This window comes from Neolamprologus brichardi, chromosome 22 (assembly GCF_056152115.1).
Source record: "Neolamprologus brichardi isolate AB-2024 chromosome 22, ASM5615211v1, whole genome shotgun sequence".
NCBI lineage: Eukaryota > Metazoa > Chordata > Actinopteri > Cichliformes > Cichlidae > Neolamprologus > Neolamprologus brichardi.
In genome coordinates, this window is record NC_142124.1 from 20174580 (window position 1) to 20193866 (window position 19287).

General features: G+C 40.1%; 2 protein-coding genes across 4 annotated transcripts in view; both read left to right on the forward strand.

Moving 5' to 3' along the window:
- The first annotated feature begins 1229 nt into the window (after nt 1–1229).
- hepacam2 (HEPACAM family member 2) lies at nt 1230–11937 on the forward strand. Of its 2 annotated transcripts, XM_006787679.2 has the most exons (9): nt 1230–1424; nt 5193–5552; nt 5655–5942; nt 7099–7398; nt 8949–9074; nt 9503–9524; nt 9619–9653; nt 10048–10121; nt 10206–11937. In XM_006787679.2, exons 1-9 carry the CDS (start codon nt 1358–1360, stop codon nt 10314–10316), a joined length of 1383 nt encoding a protein of 460 aa, XP_006787742.1. In that variant the 5' UTR covers nt 1230–1357; the 3' UTR covers nt 10317–11937. The 2 variants fall into 2 exon arrangements, with proteins under 2 accessions (XP_006787742.1, XP_087691470.1); XM_087835344.1 differs by lacking the exon at nt 1230–1424 and having other exon boundaries at nt 5053–5552.
- Nucleotides 11938–14664: 2727 nt separating this feature from the next.
- Nucleotides 14665–19287, forward strand: part of vps50 (VPS50 EARP/GARPII complex subunit) — a 120251-nt gene continuing 115628 nt past the window's right edge. For both annotated transcript variants that reach the window (XM_035906508.2, XM_006787678.3), the window contains exons 1-2: nt 14665–14804; nt 15301–15369. In XM_035906508.2, coding sequence (XP_035762401.1) covers nt 14772–14804; nt 15301–15369 — 102 coding nt within the window. In that variant the 5' untranslated portion in view covers nt 14665–14771. The remainder of the gene's footprint in view (nt 14805–15300; nt 15370–19287) is intronic.

The window sequence follows — 19287 nt, forward strand, 5'->3', positions numbered from 1 at the left end:
TAAATGAATTATTTCATTAGGATTTCTTCACTTGGACCATTTGAAACCGTTTTTGAGGGGTGCCACATTTGCTGAAGAATGTGCTCCGATAAACAAAAGCTTAATTGACTTTTTTCTTTGTTGTTGTTATTATTATTATTATTATTATTATTATTATTATTAATAATAATAATAATAATAATAATAATAATAATAATAATAATAATAATAAAGCCACTTTTAACAATTAATCATTCTTTTCAGTTTTCTCAGTAAATAGGGATCCCATGATTAACTGCTTGACAGCAGAAAAAAAAGAGAGACTTTCTTTAATGGTGCCATCACCAAACTAAGCACTCATTTATGCGGCGTACAATGGCTTAATTCATTCACTCTGCAGTTCATTCCCAATCCAACCCTTTATGAGGGTGGTAATCTACAGAGTAAAACTCTTCTGCACAAGTCACTGTGGGAAAAGCATGTTAGTGTTTAACATGTGACTATTTTTAACCTTTTTTAACATCTTCTCAGACAAAGTCAGTATGCGGGATCGCTCGACTGACAGGAAAAAAAGGTGCTTTTTTAGAGCTTTATCATCATCATCTCTACAAATGACCTAAATTAAAGTGACACAGACTCCTCGTAGTAAGAACAATGTAAAAAAGCTCCCATTTGCCATTAATGCCATAAGATGAAACCTTCAGCTTTTCTCCAAGGAATCGTTTTCCCCCCACAGCGTCCTCAGGGTTCACAGACAATATGAAAATGTGTATCTCTCTCTGATTTTGAGGAGAGTCTTTAGATGTCCTAAAGGCATATACATTTCTTGGTCTTACCCCAGTATCACTCGCTTTGTCTTCTTCTTCTTCTGTTGTATCTAGAATTACAAAATCATTCCACACAGAGTGGCTTTTGCTGACTGTTATGTCAGCCGAAAGCGCATTAAGCCAACAAAACTGCTGTTAGCAGGTAAAGGCTTTATTTCACAGCCCGGGGGTCTGAAGCAGCAGACAGCTGGTCTAATGTAAAGAAACAGTTTCCATTCTGCTCTTTCACAGTTTTATGTCTCATCTTCCCTTTGATATAGTGCAAATCCTCAACCTGAGGGCAGCTCAGTGTGTGTGTGTGTGAGAACACACTGTGTTGTCTCTCAGCCATGTGGACTTCTTCGTAGTCTTAGGTTCACATGGGAGGGGCCTAGAGCTGCATGCAGAAAAGCCAGCTCCTCTTATTTCCCTGGCAAATGTCACCACAACCAGTCACATTTCTCTCCTCCTCCACCACCACCTCTTCTCTTCCACACCTCTCCTCTTCCTCCATCCCTCAGTCCTTGCACTGCCTGTCAGAATTCCCACATATCCCCAGAGGATAAGATGCCATGGAGGCCACAGGAAGAACTGTGCTGTGTGCCTGCTCTGCCTTCTGCCTTCTGTTCATCCTAACAGGTGAGTGCGGCGTGTGTTGAGTTGTCACGGCAGGACGTTGTGCTCGAGCTGTCAGTGTTGTGTTGGCGTAGTGATGGCTGCTGCTGTGGTTACTGTGTTTGCTTGGTTGGTATGGTAGAAACTGAAGGGCGAGCTGAGGAAGTTTTCATGGTGTGCAGTAACAAAAATGTTCACTCACATCGTTGATGTAGTTTGTTTGAGAAACACATTTTCAACATATATAAACCTTAAAATATGGACCTTTATAGGCACAAGAACTCCATTTAACAACACCCAGAGTGGGGTTTGTGTTTTTCTTTTTTTCAAAAAGCAAAACTTGGCATTAATATTTTGTAATAATTTGGGAAACTGGTTGACAAGCTTTTTAAACTGAAGAAAATCGAGCTCTCGACGGTGTATTTAAAATCTCAGAGCTGTAAAGTTTTCCACGTAGTCCGTCCTGGTTCCTTTTGCATGTCCTTTCCATACTCATTGCTGCATGACTCTACAGAATTAGCTTTTCTGTTCTATTGTTGGCCGTGAGTAGACATAAAAACAGGGTCATTTGGAAAGAAGAAGTGACCTAGGCCACAGCAGTGTGACTATGAGATAACAAACGTGTAATAGTGCGCGTCGTATGACCTGATAAAGCCAACAGCAAAATCCCCCAAGTTTGGCTTCCCGTCTACTTTGATGTTTGTATCAACAGCCATCCTTGAGAAGCCCTATTCGTGTTATCTGAAAAAGGACAGAAGATGGTGGCGTTTGGATACGTGCGGTGAGGTGACTCTATTTAGTATCCAAACAACTTGGATGTGTGTGAGGGTGATAAGAGGCAGGTGCTTTTGGGTCTCCACATGAAAGTGTATGTGTGTTCGTGGGGGGTGAGGCCACCAAACGAAGCTTCCCTCTCACCTCAGAGTGTCTGTAATCATTGTGTCTGTAATCACCACCACAATATCCATGTTGTTTGGGGACAACAGTGAGGGAGCGGGCTCGGCACACTCCTCCTCGTTCTGCCTTTTCACCGGATCTCGGCTGGTGTAAACACAGACACACTCCTGCTACTGACACACAGACACACTCACACACACACACACCGAAACTGGCCCGCGGTCTTATAAGAATGGGACGTGTCACCGTGGTGTTTGTGCTGCATGCATTATTTAGGACATAACAGCAGACAGTAGATCTATTGTGATGTTCAACATGAGCAAAACATGACAGCTCAGAGGAACAGCAAGGGACATGAGGGAAAATATGGCTTTATAGGAAAAACAAAAGTTTCTCGAGTTTTCTCCCCATTTTTCCTATTGCGATTGCGCAGCATGATGTGTAACACAAACTTAATTAAGTCTTGATGAATTCAAAGTTTACATTTTTTGATCTACAGCCTATAGAACTGTTATTCACGACCGATCTTCAAGACATTTTTTCGGTGCCGAAAAAAAAGAGAAGATGCACAAACAGAAGCGAGACAAAGACACTCGAGCACAGAAAGAGGAAGTTGAAAGAGATAACTATGAACAAAAACTGTGAAGTTTTCGTGAGTTTGTTTCACAGCAGCACTGCCTACTCACATGCTGCTGCTTAACTCGGCCTGGCATCCAAACTGACTCCATCATTTCACCTCACGTAACTTTAAAATGTCCAGTGAACACAGGTCGCAGCACAGATGTAATTCAGTGCATTTTGGAAAGATGTGGTCATTTAAAAATGTAAATAAATGACATCATTCATTCATCAGGCTGAGTAAAACCACTCGACCTTCCAGCTGAAGTGGCAGCATGCGCTGGAAAACACTGATAGCTCTATTGGCTGTTTGTGTTTTTCAAGGTTGTCTGTAACTAGTGAACAAACTGCCCCGGCAACCTGCCGCAGCTTTAACAGACCACAAGATGCAATAGATCAGCAGTTGTAGTTACTTCACACAGCTCAAGTGTTTGTTTCGCAACGAGTTGCTATAAAAGAGACAGAGCCTGATCCTCGTCTGGCAACAATGTCACTCCGTAGGGAGTTAGGTCAATATTAACACACAGCAGTTTCAGGACCTGGACACTTTGAAGACTAGGATGCAGATCATTGCAGATTACGCAGACAAAACAGAACTGACTTTATCTTTAAAGTGAAATCTCCTCAATATGTTGCATCTATAGCATTACATAATTACAAAAAACAACTTTTTCTTTCAATTTTCTCCAGTTTTTACATTTGAATTATCCAACAACCCACAAAATGACAATTCTGAAATAAAGCAGTGTCAAATGATAATATCAGATTGTTACCAAGTGCCAGTAATCAGTGACCTAATGCATGTCATATTTTTCAATTTTGAATGAAAGTATTTTTTATCAATGTTAGTGCTCTATCACATGACATGCACAACAGGGTGATAGTGTCAACTTTAAAGTGGGGTACACAGAAAAGCCTATTGTATCATCAGACAGTGCATCTTTTGTAGCATCTCATATATCAGTGTCATATATTGATAACCACAGGCAAAAATATGATTTCTTGTCAAACAAAACAGACGATTGTTGCCCAATTTTGCAGTCTCTCTGAGCTCAGTTTGGTTCAGTTTGATCTTTGTCAGTTCCTAATTCAGCTGACATGTTTCCATGGAGAAAAAAAACCCTTTATCAATCCCATCTCCAATTCTTTGACTCCACTACTGTAGCTTTTATTTATTCACAGTTTAAAATCATTTGTTCATTCCATATTTTCTGCTTTTTTTCCTGATTCCTACTCCTCATGAAGAGAAAGTTTAAACAGGGGGTGTGTGTTGCTGGTTTGCTCACAGCCAGAGATACGTGCCTGATATGTCCATATTAGGGTTATCTACTCTGAGTGACATCATACAGACCAAAAAGGGGGAAAAAAATGTCAGAAGCTGATTGTTTCGAGCGGTCTGAGTCCTGAGTTTGTGGCTTCAAAGGGTTTACTCTGCACATGGGTTGACTTCATTATTGGAAACTTTGGCCATGCACCAATGTAAGAGTTTAGTACAGAAAACAAGGAAAAGTAAAATCAGTCCAGTTTACAGTGTGAGTGTAGGAAACGCATGGGAAGTCTAAATAAGTTAGCAACTAGCTAGCTATCATAGTGAAGTGTGTAGCAACTAAAACTCCAGAAATAAGCTGTGGAAAAAGTACAAATCTTCCCTCTATAGATGGTGAAATTTATTACTTTGTGCTTTGTGAACAGTTTGTTGCTCAACCTCCAAGTACCCCACAAGCCTCCATCCATCCATTCGCTTCCACTTATCCTTTTCAGGGTTGTGGGGGGCGCTGGAGCCTATCCCAGCTGTCATAGGGCGAGAGGCGGGGTACATCCTGGACAGGTCGCCAGTCTGTCACAGGGCTAACCATTCGCACTCACTCCCGCATTCACACTTATGGGCAATTTGGATTAATCAATTAACCTATCCCCACAAACTGCATGTCTTTGGACGGTGGGAGAAAGCCAGAGTACCCGGAGGGAACCCATGCAAACACAGGGGGGACATGCAAACTCCACACAGAAAGACCCCGGCCTGATGGTGGAATTGAACTCAGGACCTTCTTGCTGTGCAGCAACAGTGCTAAACACCGTGCCACCATGCTGCCCGCCCCATAAGCCTATTGTAGTTTTAATTTTAGACATTAGCTTGCTGGAGTCATCGTGTAGACAAAGAGTTTCTCTGTATGAAACATTATGTGTCACATGGACAATCTAACATGTTACCTTTCACTGGTTGTGCAGTAATTGAGTTTTCCTTCATTCCTTCTCCCACCACCTGCATCAACTCAGAGGTCAGCTCCGAACTGATTCACATTGATCCATCGGTCAGGCATGTCACTGAAGGGGACTCTGTGTTCCTGTCTGTGAAAACCAACTTTTCACCGGACAAAGCAGAATTTCAGGGAACTTGGTGTCACACCGGGATGAGCAGCACCAAGCCCAGGATTTTGGTGACATTCACCAAAGAAAAAACAATCTTAAACATGAAGCACCGTGACCACCTCGTCTTCAACAACTCCACCTTTTCTTTGGAAATCAAGAACTTAAACAGAAAAGATGAAGGAGATTATTACTTGAGTATCAACATAAAACATGATAACAAACCAGGAGACATTGAGGAGGAGAAAACCATTCGTGTAACCGTAGATGGTGAGTTGCATGTTTCTCAGACCTTATCTATCTCATAATTTAATTTTATTAATTGGCCATTGCTCAGATATTAATTGTTTCTTGCCTTCCAACCCTGACTAGTTCCCGTGTCCAATCCAGCCATTGAGAAGAGCCCTCCCTATGCAGTCATTGAGGACAAAGCAAACGTCACCTGGACTTGTTCTGTTGAGAACGGAACAAGAGTTATGTTTAAGTGGTTCAGGGATAATGTTGCACTGGGTCCCAGTGGCAGATACCACTACTCCCAAGATAACTCCACACTGTTAATCAGCCCTGTGAGAAAAGAGGACAAGGGAAGTTATCACTGTGTGGCCAGCAACCCAGTCACCCGGGGCCAACACAGCAGGGCTGTGGAACTCAACGTCTACTGTGAGTAGCTGTAGCTTATTCTTCGGTTTCTGAACCCTGTAATGACTGTGTTCACGTCTTTATAAAGGTTTTTATTTTATAGAAACAATTAAAAATCTAAAATGTCACATATGTGTTCCTGTACTCATCCTAAACCTTGTTTTCTCTTCTCCAGAATAGCTGGAAGTGTTGGGTCATGTGTAAATTTTAGAGAGATCAGCCTACTTACTATCAGCTTAAAAACAAAACAAAAAAACCATGCACCTGTTATGGGATGGTATTTGCATGGGAGCAGACTTATCTCACAGAGCTTCTCTGTTCTACTATAAACGGCGTAGATGCACCGATAGACTTTATTGGATGTGCCGGTATGAGGCTGAACTAAGAACGTACTGCATGCGTAATTTTTCCTGGGTATTCATTTTAATGCATTTAAATTTTTACAAATCAGACAACTTTATATTGAAGCGTGACAAAAGAAAGGCGTCGTAGGTTTTGTCTACAGCTTCCTGCACTTTTTTACCTCCACCTCTTTAGTCGTGTATGTTGTTCTCATCTTGGCGGTGACATCATTCTTGTTTGCATAGGCAGATCGTGTTTGTGTTTCAACCTGCAGGAAGCACTCTTGGTTTCTTTCAGTTTTACCGTATTGAGTTTCTAGTAAAGCCGGTCTCCTTCTAATGTTTGCTTTCACTGGAAAATACAATAAAAAACCAGCTGATAGTGAACTGGGCTGTTTGCTACTAATAGCTAATTGCTACTACAGTAATTCTCATTTAACAGATAATTTTCTTATTTAACAGTTAGGTTTAATCTAAAATGTATATTAATATGTTTGTGAATAATATGCTTGACTGTGTTGGAAAAACACAATTCTTATTTTAAGTTAGAGTAGTGCGCTTTCTCGACAGCCCACGTTCAGTGCTGTGCTAGTCCACCCCCGCCTCACCTAGGTCTCAGTGTTCTCCACTGGCACTGTCAACATACCCACCCGTATTTATCCCACTACTCCGTGTACAGACCTGTGACCTTGTATTTAGAAACTCACTTTTCTTACCCTGCTTTCCTCCGCTACCCAATCATGCCTTAGAGCTGGACGGTTCATGAAAATTACCCACAAAGCAACATCTCACCAGCAAACTGTCGTGTTTTTCTCACTCTCCACCGGCCCACACAGATGGCCCTTACAACCTTGAGGTGAACTCTGTCCAGGGCCTGCGCACAGGGGAGGTGTTCACCATCAACCCTGGGGAGCTGGTCTTCTTTGAATGCCAGGCTGACTCCAACCCACCTAACAGCTATGTGTGGATCTCCAAGACCCGCAATGCAACTCAGATTGTCACAGAGGGCCCTCGGCTAGAGGTGCGCTCCTACAGACTGGCTCAGGCTGAAGAGTACCTTTGCCGTGCCTTCAACAACGTGACGCAGAAGCAGGACGAAGCCCAGTTTACTCTGGTGGTGGCCAGCTTGGGAACAGGTGGGTAGAGGGTGGAACATGGCAAGAGGGAGGAGAGCGTGGGTAGGTTTTGGGAATCCTCTGAGATAAACACTCTGCAAACAGTGTGTCACGCCAAACGCAGAAGAGCTGGGTGAGCGTTTCGAGATAATCCTTGCCAATGATAAGCACTGACCACCTTTTGGGAACAGTTGGAGAGATAAAATACTATAACTGGAGCATTACACTGCGTAAAAGCTGACAAGTCAGACCAGGTTATGGCTATAATGAAATATACAGTACATTATTATAAAACTAAGGTTATATCTGTGTTGCTAGGCTCCAGTACCTGCAGCATGTATTTAGGTTCAGTGGCTGGGAAAGTAAACACTGGATAACAGCTGTTATGTTTGTTGACAAGGTTTTATAGCATATGGAGTTTCTGTGTGCTGAATGCAACATTAATATGTTGCCTGGGTGATACTGAGAAAGGGACATTTATCATTACTGCTGATACTGGCTGATTTAATACGTTGTTTAAGGAGTCAACAGATGCCCTTTTTTTTTATTGACATTGAAATCTTTTATGAACCCTACCAAATTTCTTTCTGATGATTACAGTTTTAAAATTCAACCATTTTGCAGACATGTTAGCCACTGTGGAAGGCTATACCATCGACTGTCTGTAAAAGAGGATGATTTATTTATGTATTTATTTTGGCAGCTGACCTGATCATATTTAGATAAATTGTGGATAAGAGAGTGTAGTTCCATATTTTCAGCTAATGCTTGCTAGCTTGGTTAGTTAGCATTGTACCTTGGTTAGGTTAGATACCTGCTAATTAATGGTAACTCATAAATAAAATTGGTTTAATTTCTCAAGAAAAATAAAAAACAAAACAGACCACAGCTTAAACATATTGCAACAAACAATAGTTTCCAGGAAACTGTTATAAATGTCAAGTTCAGTAACTTCATTTAGCTAAAGTGCTACCTAAAAGACAGCTAGCTAGATACCGTTAGCCTTTATCTTAACTCACTGGCTACTAAAAAAAACATCATACATAAAATTTAACACATTTTAAACTGAAAAGCAAATTTTCACTAAATCCTTTGTTTGCTTGTTTTTGTAGCCGACTTCAATATCCCTGAGATATCTCACTGCAAGACACAAAAACACGATTTCAATAACACATCTCAGCTTTTCTATGTGATAAACAGATGCTGCTTCAGTAAATGAAAGAAAACGTAACAAAAAACGTTGTTTTAGCTCATTGGCCAGAATGTCCTGTATTCATAAAATGTACATAGTAAATAGTGAAAAAAATAACAGGAACATTTCAATTTAATTGTTTATCTGTTAGTTAATTACTTTGTTGAAGTATAAAGGGCCACTGCACAGGATTCTTAAATTTGGGAAAACTATGAAAATAAAGTTTATGTTTTCCAAAGCTGTCCAGTGGGCCAGGTTGGGGGCCGTTTTTTGCCCCCAGACACCAAGACCAACTTGTTAACTCTGTCATTCCTACAAAACTGGCTTACTTTCAAATGTGTGTTCATGTATCATTCATGTGACTGTTGTTCATTAACAGGGAAAGAGAAGCACACCCAAGAGGGTAACTCTGTATCACCGCTGGCAGTCATTACTGTCTGCTCTTTTTTTGTCATTGGCCTTATGCTGCTGTTCTTCCTCAGGAGAACCTGTCATCCAAAGAGAGGTTAGATACTGTTTTCTTCTGTTGCTTTGGGAAGCACTTTTTTTACAGAACCATATTTGCTTTTAATCCCTGTGAGTTCAATCTTTCTTTCCCCCTGGTTTCCGAGCTCTTGAATGTGGAATTTAATAAACCTTTTCCACAGCAGTCATTTTGACTTGAAATGTAATTAGAAATGGTATTAATTAATGTCATTAGTAACACCTGTGTTTGCCTACTTTTTCATGTGGAAAAAACAAAAACAAACAAAAAAAAGAAAATGTTACTGGGAAAATGTAAATGACTTGCAAATGTTAGATTAAAGGAAACAAGGGCAAAGTAACTTCTTTATTTGGGGAAGTGAAGGTCACATTTGTTATGCTGTCGCTTGCGTGCGTGACTTTATATTTTTCTCTCTTTCTCATTCCCGTTCCCCTCTCTTTTATCACCAGTGCTTATGAGCATTTACAACAAGTAAGAACCTTTTTTATGAAATTAATTCAAAAATCTATCATTGTGTCTTTTCCCCACATAAGCTTCAATTAACATTTTTATTTTTTCTGAGCAGACCGTTTTCAGAGCAGAAACGACCACATCGTTCAGGTAAGCGTCTTTTTTTGTTCACAGATTATTCATTTTTCCCTCTTACTGTCAAAAACATTAATTATTAGTGATCCCCGCATAATCACTCTCATATTTATTTATACACATGCATTATATCATATTTAACAAGGAACTGGATTGTAAATATTAGATGAACAGGGCATTTACTGGACAAATCACCTTCAAAAAAGCAAGTTTGAAAGCTAAACAACTTAACTGACCTTAACTCAAACAAGATAAGGAGAATTGAATTCAGATTAGAGCAGTTTTATGTTTTTAGCTTTATGACATCAAATAATTTACCATGCCATTATAAAGTCTGACAGGGATTAGACATTAACAGCTGTACTGTAGCAAATGTTTTGCTCTGATTTATCAAAATGTGTATCAACAGGTCACGAGGATGCAACCGAGGACTTTGGCATCTACGAGTTCGTCTCCATACCTGGGAAGATGGAATCTACACAGGTATTTTCAGCAGCAACACTAATTTTGTCCAAAATCCTTTGTTTTTATAATGCTTTTAATTTGCCCGTACGACTAATCCACCAGGCATCGTGCAGATCCTTGGCTCGTCTCGAATCGATTCAAGATATGCATACTACCATCTACGATGTGATCAGACACGTTCCTGAAACCCCGAGTCACAGTTTGCTGAAGTAAAGTCTGGCTGGAGAGCGGAGATGGAACTTTAAATGGTTTAACTTGAAGACTTCATTGTAGCTTTATTCTCTTAAGTCTCTGTTATCAAAGCCTGAAGCACTGGTTTTGGTCGCCTGGTTTTTTGCACAAGGGATGAAGGAGACTTGTGGGATTACACAACCTGATAGTGCACTGCTGTTAACGAGAGTTTTGGACGGATGTTAAGTGTATTTTGCTGACATTGGTGTGAAATGAAAATGTATGTTCAGCTCATTTTTATTTTTTCTGTGAAAGCATAACTGAAGTTAAAAACCTTTTGTTTTCTGTTTTAAGGTGAAGATTATATAAAACTAAGCAAATTAGAAGTATTCAGTTTTACCTTATTTTGAAGATTTTCTGATGCATCCAAGGTGCCGAAATTGTCACATTCCTTGATTTATTATTTAAAATCTAGATGAAAAAAAAAAACATGAATATTATCATTTTAATTTAGCGTTCCCTGCTGAGAGAGTATATTTTGTGAGAAGTGTTATAATTAATGCAGTACGAAATATATATTCAGGTTAACTGTAAATATTGTACATGGATTATCCAGCAGATTCTTTATACATATTATTCTATTCCTATTTCACTCTAATCTATTTATTCCTATTAAAACTTTCAGCCCTGCTTCCCAAAATGTAGCATTTTCTCTCTTCTCATAATGGACACAATGAAATGCTCAATGAAAAGACAATGATAAGGAATTCGTAATTCATTATTGTACAGTTTGCATTCACATGTTTGTTTTGTACTTTATTAAAAATATAACTGTTTACTACTCTGGTCAATTGGAGTATGCGCTGTTTGCTGACATCAAACAAGGACAATGTACACTAATCTGCGAATTCTGCAATTATGTCCGTATTTTTGCTTTAGTTTGCCTTTTTTTTTGTAAAAAGGCAAAAGCAGTAATGGCTTGAAATGAACATTTGTTCTTTCACACTTCCTGGAAAAAAAGAATAGCTGAAGCCAGCAAAGCTGTCAGTTGTTCTGTTGCTTCACAGTCCGTCTTTGTCTGATGTCTTGGCTGTAATCTCTCTCCCCGCAAGAGTTGTGCTTTCAGTCCCAACACTGCTGCAGAGCGCTAGCTTCTTTCAGCCTCGCTGTATTGGTATGCTGTGTACCTGATAGAGATAGGCAGCGACAGACGGATGGTTCAGCATGTGGCATAGTGCCCTCCACCTGCTCCCGCTGACACCTTGTCACGAGTAGATAGAAACGGGTGTGCGCTTGCTCCTGTTTGTGTGCGCGCGCATACATATATGTGTTGTGGACAGAAGAGGAAATACAGAAATACAAATAAAGGGGCAAGCGTGGAGAGAAAGTCAGAAGTAGAGTGATTCATTTAGAAAGCGGAGGCCAAATGTTTATATGCAGCTCATTAGAAATGCTCCAAGTTTGCCAACCTTGGAGAGTGAATCACGTAAAGGAACTATTATGCAGCTTATTATCACCACACTGTTGTATACTCATTATGTGGTACCATGCTGAGTGCATCTTTTCAGTATGTGAAATGCTATAGCACAAAATGCTGGCTACTAAAGTATTATCAAACTGTAGTTGTTTCTTTTTTACGCCATGAACATTAAAAAACAAAAAAATCGAAGTCTAGAACTCCTGCTGAATTCTAAGGTGTGACATATCACGACGCTCTCCTGCATAACAACAAGTTGTTTATTAAATCTTGGTCTAATTTTAGCTGTTGAACTGACCAGCCGAGTGTGCTGTGTCTTTGTGGTGGCATCTCCGGGTAGGGGTTGCCATCTGTTCCGTCTCAGTGTATACTTAAAGGGAGGCTCCACACTGAGGATGACTGCCTGACAAACAACAGTGGAGTAAATTCACCTAAGGAGAGCGACCTCACCTTCATTTGACTGGGAAATAGCCTGAGGCATCATTAACCAGGAACTAGAGCTCACAGTGCCTGCTGTGTGCAGCACGCTGCCTGCTTTTAACCAAGCACAGCCCGACATAAAACCTAAGGGGGCAATTACAAAGCAGGCTGAATAGGTCTGTGTGTGCTGTTTTGGGAATGATTTGGAACAGTTTACAATGCAGAGCCTGGCATAACTGCTTGCTTGGCAGAGATGGATCTGCGTGGCACTGAATCTGTGGTGACAGCTGGCAAATTCTTGGTTATGAAAGGAAATGTGTTGCGCTTAGGAAAGCCTGCTTTATTGTGTTAACCTGTATGTATATAATGTGTATAATACAGATATACAGACAGTGGCTGTAGAATTAAAAGGAAATTCTACTTTATTCTTAGGAATAAAACAAACCCTGGAGCTGTTCGGAAACCGGCCCATGTGTTGTACTGATAATAACTTCAACGTTATCACACACCTTATATTTTATTCATTAATTGTTTTAATTGAATCATTAGCATAGAAACATGTGTATAGGTTAATATAAGGCGTGCACATTAATGTGTAAAAGTCTTGATCCACCCCTCATTCCTTTATATTTTTCTTCTTTTCTTCCAGACGTTCTTGTCATTTTTTAGAGTCCTTTTGAGCAATAGTTCTTCAGGCTTTCTGAGGGTCTTTCAAAGGATTTCTTTTGACATTGGCTGCTTTTCCACTCATTTGCAGTGTTGTCCTTCAACCATTTGTTTGCTTGTTAGGCCACTTAACACTGACCTATTATTAATTTATGATTCAGACATATTAAACTCAATAGATGAACCAGTGTTGTGTCTGCACATAGCACACAGCTTAGCTTAGAACAAGTCCTTAATTTTATCTTTAGGCACTTTGTTACTAGCAGACTAGGCTAAAAACATTATTTGCTCCCATTTCTTTTATTGAGTCCATTAAAAATGTCAAAGACAACACAGCTGACAGACATAAAGTAGTATTTTTGCACCAACAAGGTGATTCCGAAAGAGCTGTCAGATGAAAATTCGGCACATCTTGATGATCTGCAATGAGAAAACTGAACAAGTGGAGGAAGTGGAAGGCCTAAAAATTGTTTACAGCAGATGAACATTTGAAAGTTATGTCAATAAAATAATTAAAAATAAAATCAGCAAAGACCTGACACATGCCTGCTCTCTGACTCTCAGAGATGGTCTCAATGGAAGGGTGATCGTCAAGAAGCCATTCTTGAGGAAGTGCAACAAAGAGAAATGACTGAGGAATGCCAAATTACACAAGACCTGGACTGGAAATCAGTGGCAACAGGTTTTTATGGAGTGATGAATCCAAATCTGATCTTTATTCATATTGTTGTCAATATGTATGCTGGAGGTACCACAGTGAGTGTCCACAGCCATCTGTAACAAAAACAAGCAAGCAGGAGAGGGTCTGTCATGGTTTGAAGCATTATTTAAGGCCGTGGTGCTGTGGATCTTTGTCAAAATTGATGGAATTATGAACACAGAAAAGTACAGCCATTGATCTGCCGTGCAACATGGTGGAATGAAACACATTGGTGAAGATTTCATGTTTCAGTATGGCAAGTACCCCAAACACCCTGCTAGTGCAGTAAAAGCAGACCCGGAGAGAGAAACACACAGTGAAACACTATCAGTCACAAAAAGAGCTTTGAATGTCATTCAGACAGAGGACTATTCCTGATGACTACTTAAAGAAATGACAAGAAAGATTGCTTAAGAGAGTTCACAGTGTGTTGAAGAATAAATGTTTTAATACCAAATATTGACTTTGAGGCTTGTTTGAATTATATAAACCCTATTTTTGTCTAACATACTGGATTTCAATGTTTGCACACGCCTCAATAAACTGCTGCACCTGTTTCCCAGTTTTCCAGCAAAATATAAATAAATGTGGTGTGACTCAAGATTTCTGCAAAGTATTGAATAAATCCATATACAGAGATTCAGCCTAAAGCCATGTAATAGAAAAATAAGCATATGTGTTGCCATGAACGTTAATGATGGCTCAGTTTTATTCCAGTGTCCCATGACAGCCTCATTTCAGTTTTAGGAAAAACAATACAGCCACTGTGGGTTTTTTTTTTTAAATTTGTTATCATTTGCACCCATATTTTCGTTATTTTGGCACAAGGAGGCTAGATGACTGCTGTCTAATATCTCTGTTAGTTTACTACCATCCAGTGGCGTACGGCAGCAGTACATTACTGTAGAGTCAATCTTTGACGCCATGTTTATATTTGATCATATTTTATTTTTTAATTTCATTTTCTCTGTTTATAACAACACGTACTTTGGATTTCATCCAGATGTTTTCATTTTTTATACATGTGAAAAGCCTGGCAGGCAAGAGCACAAGCTCTGTCTCTTAAAAAATACATTTCCCAGAAGGCTTTGCAACGTTCTGGTTCCTGCCCTGCCAGTCACGTGAGACTCAACTATGGCTTCCTTCTCGTAGTGATGGAGGTGCACTGTTGACAACAAGACACAGTTGGAGCTTTACTCATTTTTTTTAGCCGCTGATAAGACTTGGACTTACGATGCAGAAGATCAAGTCTCTTATGGCCCGTCAGGTGAGCACAGCAGGTGTACAGAAACTACGCTGCCGGCTGTTTGTCTCTGACGGGAGCCGGTAGTTAGCATGGCAGCCTGCTAAGCTAACTGGCTAATTTGACAGCTCACCGTTTGGTTCATTAAGTGAAACGTTCAGCCAGACTAAGAGCTGTTTCAGTTGTTTACCTCAGGCAAATAAGGCATGCACATAGCAATTTACCTCACGCCCTGGTAGTGAGAGTTTAACACAATAACAATAACAACACAATAATGGGAACTGGGCGGATAGAAGGAAGTTCTCAGTTTGCACATGCAGTGGTGTTTGGCAATTGGTCAAAACTGAACACAACAGAGCATATCGCTTTCAGAAATCTGCCCCTCAGTTCCACTTTTTGCTGTATGCAGTAGTGTGCTGATGAAGTTTTGTGACAAATTACAGATTAAAAATAAAAACACAAAGAGTAATGTTAAAGCTACCTGTTGTTTGTAGTTTTACTTTGGATTTTATTTTGGCAGGGCCTGAAAAGCCCCCAGGAGAGCATGGCAGACCTCAGTCCTGTGGAGAACCTGAGAATCCCGAGCAAGGTAAACTTCAAGTTGAGACTTAGACTGCAGCTGTCTGGTTTGATGTGCTGTTTGATGCATGGACAGTGTTCATCATAAAGTTTCTCCATCTACCACTTTGTGAGTAGATGCTTATCTTAATAGTTTTGCTGACAACTTTTAAAAAGCTGCCATATTTTATTGTTTTCGAGCCACAGTGAACGCCATCAGGGAGGGATTGTTTTAGCACTGTTGTTGGACACAGCTGCAAGTTGTAACACAGACCCTGAGTGATGTCTTTGTCATTACCCAGAGTCAGCACTCATATTAGTAGTAATGGCACCACAAGGCTGTCAGTATTACTAGAGATTTAATTTGTTAATGAATGTGTTGATGATTCATTAGCTATACACTGGATTTCATTTTTTTTGTGCTTTATCTAAACAGCAGTTGTTATATTACAGTTATGCACTACTGAAGGCTCCTGTTTATATCAGTTAAACAGACTTTATATCAGTGCTCCTCACCCTACTCAATTTGTGATGCAGACACTGTTATAAAAGTATTTGAACATTTCTGGCATGACAGCGTTTCAAATTGCACTCAGTCATGCTTGGTCACAGGAAGCGTTTGTCACTAACCCCTTTGCACAAATTCAATTCGTCAAGTGTCGACGAAGCAAAAGGCAGAGCGGCTCTATTTCACGTTTAGTTACTTACATTCATTCCTAGCATTCCTAGCAGGCTTTTCACTGTAGTGATGACCTTCAATAAATGACTCTGAGTACAGTTTTGTTGCTCTATTTGTTCACAGCGCTGGGAGATATGAGCCAGGTCGACTGAACAAGATGTTTAACCTTTCTGGTTTTTGAACACTTAGCGTTTACGTTTTCTTTTTGTATGGTATGCTGTGCTGATGTAGCGTGTGATTATTTTCTGCTCAGGCTAATTCTGTACTGTGATAGATGAGACTAAAAAGAGAGTGCATTTTTGTCAGTTCACCAGTGGCGGTTAGGAAAGATTAAGCCGACTGAATTAAAAAAATAATAATTATATATATATATATATATAAGTATGAGCATATGAGTATGCATCTAATTGAAAGCAGACTGTGTCTTCAATAAAGATTTCAGGGTTTTTTTTTTTCTTCAATGGGCACCTCTGTCTCCTGGCCTTGGTGTCAGGTGACATGGTCAAACTGGATATGCAGTAATCAAACACTTGTTTTGTTTTTTCCTTGCTTGTAACATTCTCGTTTGTCAGTGCTGGACTGAGGATTCTGTGCAAGACCTATCACACCTGCTTTATCTGCCTTATTTGTTATGAAGCAGTAAGGATAATAAGACCGAAGTAATGGCTTCTGTGGATGTGTTCATAAGGATGTGTGAAATGTAAGCACAGTATGCCGCTGTCCATCACCTATTAGGTTGCTCTTGTGTGTGCACTGCAAATACCTGCCTGTTGTGTATTGAACATACACACAGGGCATCATTGTTTGTTGGCTTTATACTTTGGCTTCATTTACTTTGCTTTCATTAACGTGCTGGACCTCTCAGCTTACAGAAAAATAAGATGGGGCCACGACACAAACCAGGCTTCATGTAAAAGTAGTCCTCCTTCATTACAGGAGAAATAGTCCTCTGCAGGAGTGAGACCAAGGTGCTATTATATGATCATTTTGAGAAATACTGAGATCATGATTATTTAACACGTCATAACCCAGTTAAAATTAAACTTCCTCCATTAACATGATACTGACACCCACTGATTGGAACCATTGCTGTGTTTCAGTATTTTCTTTACCCATGAGTCACATCGTTTATCATCCTTCACATGCTGACAGCAACATCTGGCTAACTGCAGGGGGCAGGCCTGATGTGTGCGATGATTAAGTAAATGCTGCTATTCAGTTACTGTTTGGACAAGCAAGGTCAAGATAAATGTGCAGTAGTTGGTCTGTGGCTGTGGCTTATCTCTCTTTTGTAGTTTTTAAATGGAAGGACAGCCATTCAACACATTCATCAATAATGAAAGTGCCTGTTTGTTTCAGTCTGGCAGTGGTGGGTTAACACAGTCTGAAACAGGGTCATGACCTCATTAAATGGGCTAAAAAAGTATTTAAAGGCAAGTTTGTTTGTTTGATTTTTTTAATTTATCAATTTGACTTTTTTTTGTGATTACAGAGGTTATTAAACTTTAGATGGATGGTCCTCATGTGAGATGCTTGGGGATCAGTGTTATTTTACAGGGGTAGTGGAAATGGGTGTTTTAGGTTATTTGAATGTTTTGCTATATTGTTGCAATGAAAAATGACAAGATTTGCAAAACCCTTTAACGATGTCGGAAGCTTTTCTTTTGATTGGTAAGCCATAAAAGGGAAATAATAAATCAGCTACGTCGGGGGCGGTATTTTCACTTTCTTTTTGGTTTTTTTGCAGGGACGCAGGTGTTAGGCTGATTATGTGCACATACGGAGGTCAGACTCTTGGCAATAGCATCAGTTTACCCTCAGGGAAAGCTATTCTCAAAGAACATCCTATCCCTTTGTTCTCCTGGTGCTGTGTACCTAACACCTTCTACAAACATGTAAATCTGGGTCACAGCGAGACATGCGCCTAAAGTTAACAAGTTACAGTCTGTTCGAGATGCCAGTATGATGCCACCTCAGTGTGATGAGTAACAATTGAAAGCTATGACTCAACAGTAGAGTCACAGCATTCGAATAACAGAGATCTTGAGTGATGTCTTTGTTATTGCTCAAGGTCTGTGTTATTTTATCTGCCATGGTAGGAGGATTTTTACCAAAGCCTTTGTAGCAGAGATCGGTAACATGCTTTTGGCTTCATTGGGCAAACAATAGTAATCATAACCTATTAGCATATTTTAGTTCAAGACGTCCTCATGTTGGTTTTGTTTTCTTCACTGATACGCTAGATCAGATGAAAGAAGTGATCCTTGAAAGGTGATTGAAAAGCAGGTAGTGTGTTCAGAGGATTCTCGCTGTATTTCTTGGGACAGTTAATTTCTACTGTAGATGGTGTCACCTAAATTACTGAATGATCAGAGCTACCTGTTGTTGCTTACGTGACTTGAAGTTGTGCAAGATGGATTGTTTTGTTTTGATCTTGCTGATCTCATGAGAGTCCAGCTGCCTCGCAAGGTAATGTGTTTTCAGGCTTTATTAGATTTAGCCTTTTAGGAGTGACTTTACAATTACAGATCTTTCCAGACCCCATCAAAAAAACCAGACAGAAAAGATAAAAGATGGAGGTAGCTACTGTGATGTCATCCACTGGTTTTTGAAGTCCTGTTTGCTCATCCACTAGCATCCAGTGGAATATGCTCCTTTTAAAAACATAGTTGACCAAGATTTACTCTCCACAGTGTCTTTTTTCCCTCCTGGTTCTGCTGGAGGTTTCTTCCTGTTAAAAGAGATTTTTTCCTTCCCACTGTCGCCAAGGTTTTGCTCATAGGGGGATGGATGTCTGAGGGTTTTACTTATTGTAGAATATAAAGCGCCTTGAGGTGACTGTTGTAAATATGGTAAATGGCCTGTATTTGTATAGCGCTTTACTAGTCCCTAAGGACCCCAAAGTGCTTTACACAACCAGTCATCCACCCATTCACACACCCATTCACACACTGGTGATGGCAAGCTACATTGTAGCCACAGCCACCCTGGGGCGCACTGACAGAGGCAAGGCTGCCGGACACTGGTGCCACCGGGCCCTCTGACCACCACCAGTAGGCAACGGGTGAAGTGTCTTGCCCAAGGACACAACGACCGAGACTGTCCAAGCCGGGGCTCGAACCAGCAATCTTCCGATTACAAGGCGAACTCCCAACTCTTGAGCCACAACAATGTGCTACATAAATAAAATTCAATTGAATAGACTTAATTTTTTATTCATTTGACCTAATATGAGGCACTCAGCCCATAATTACATTAGGAAAGTTTTTA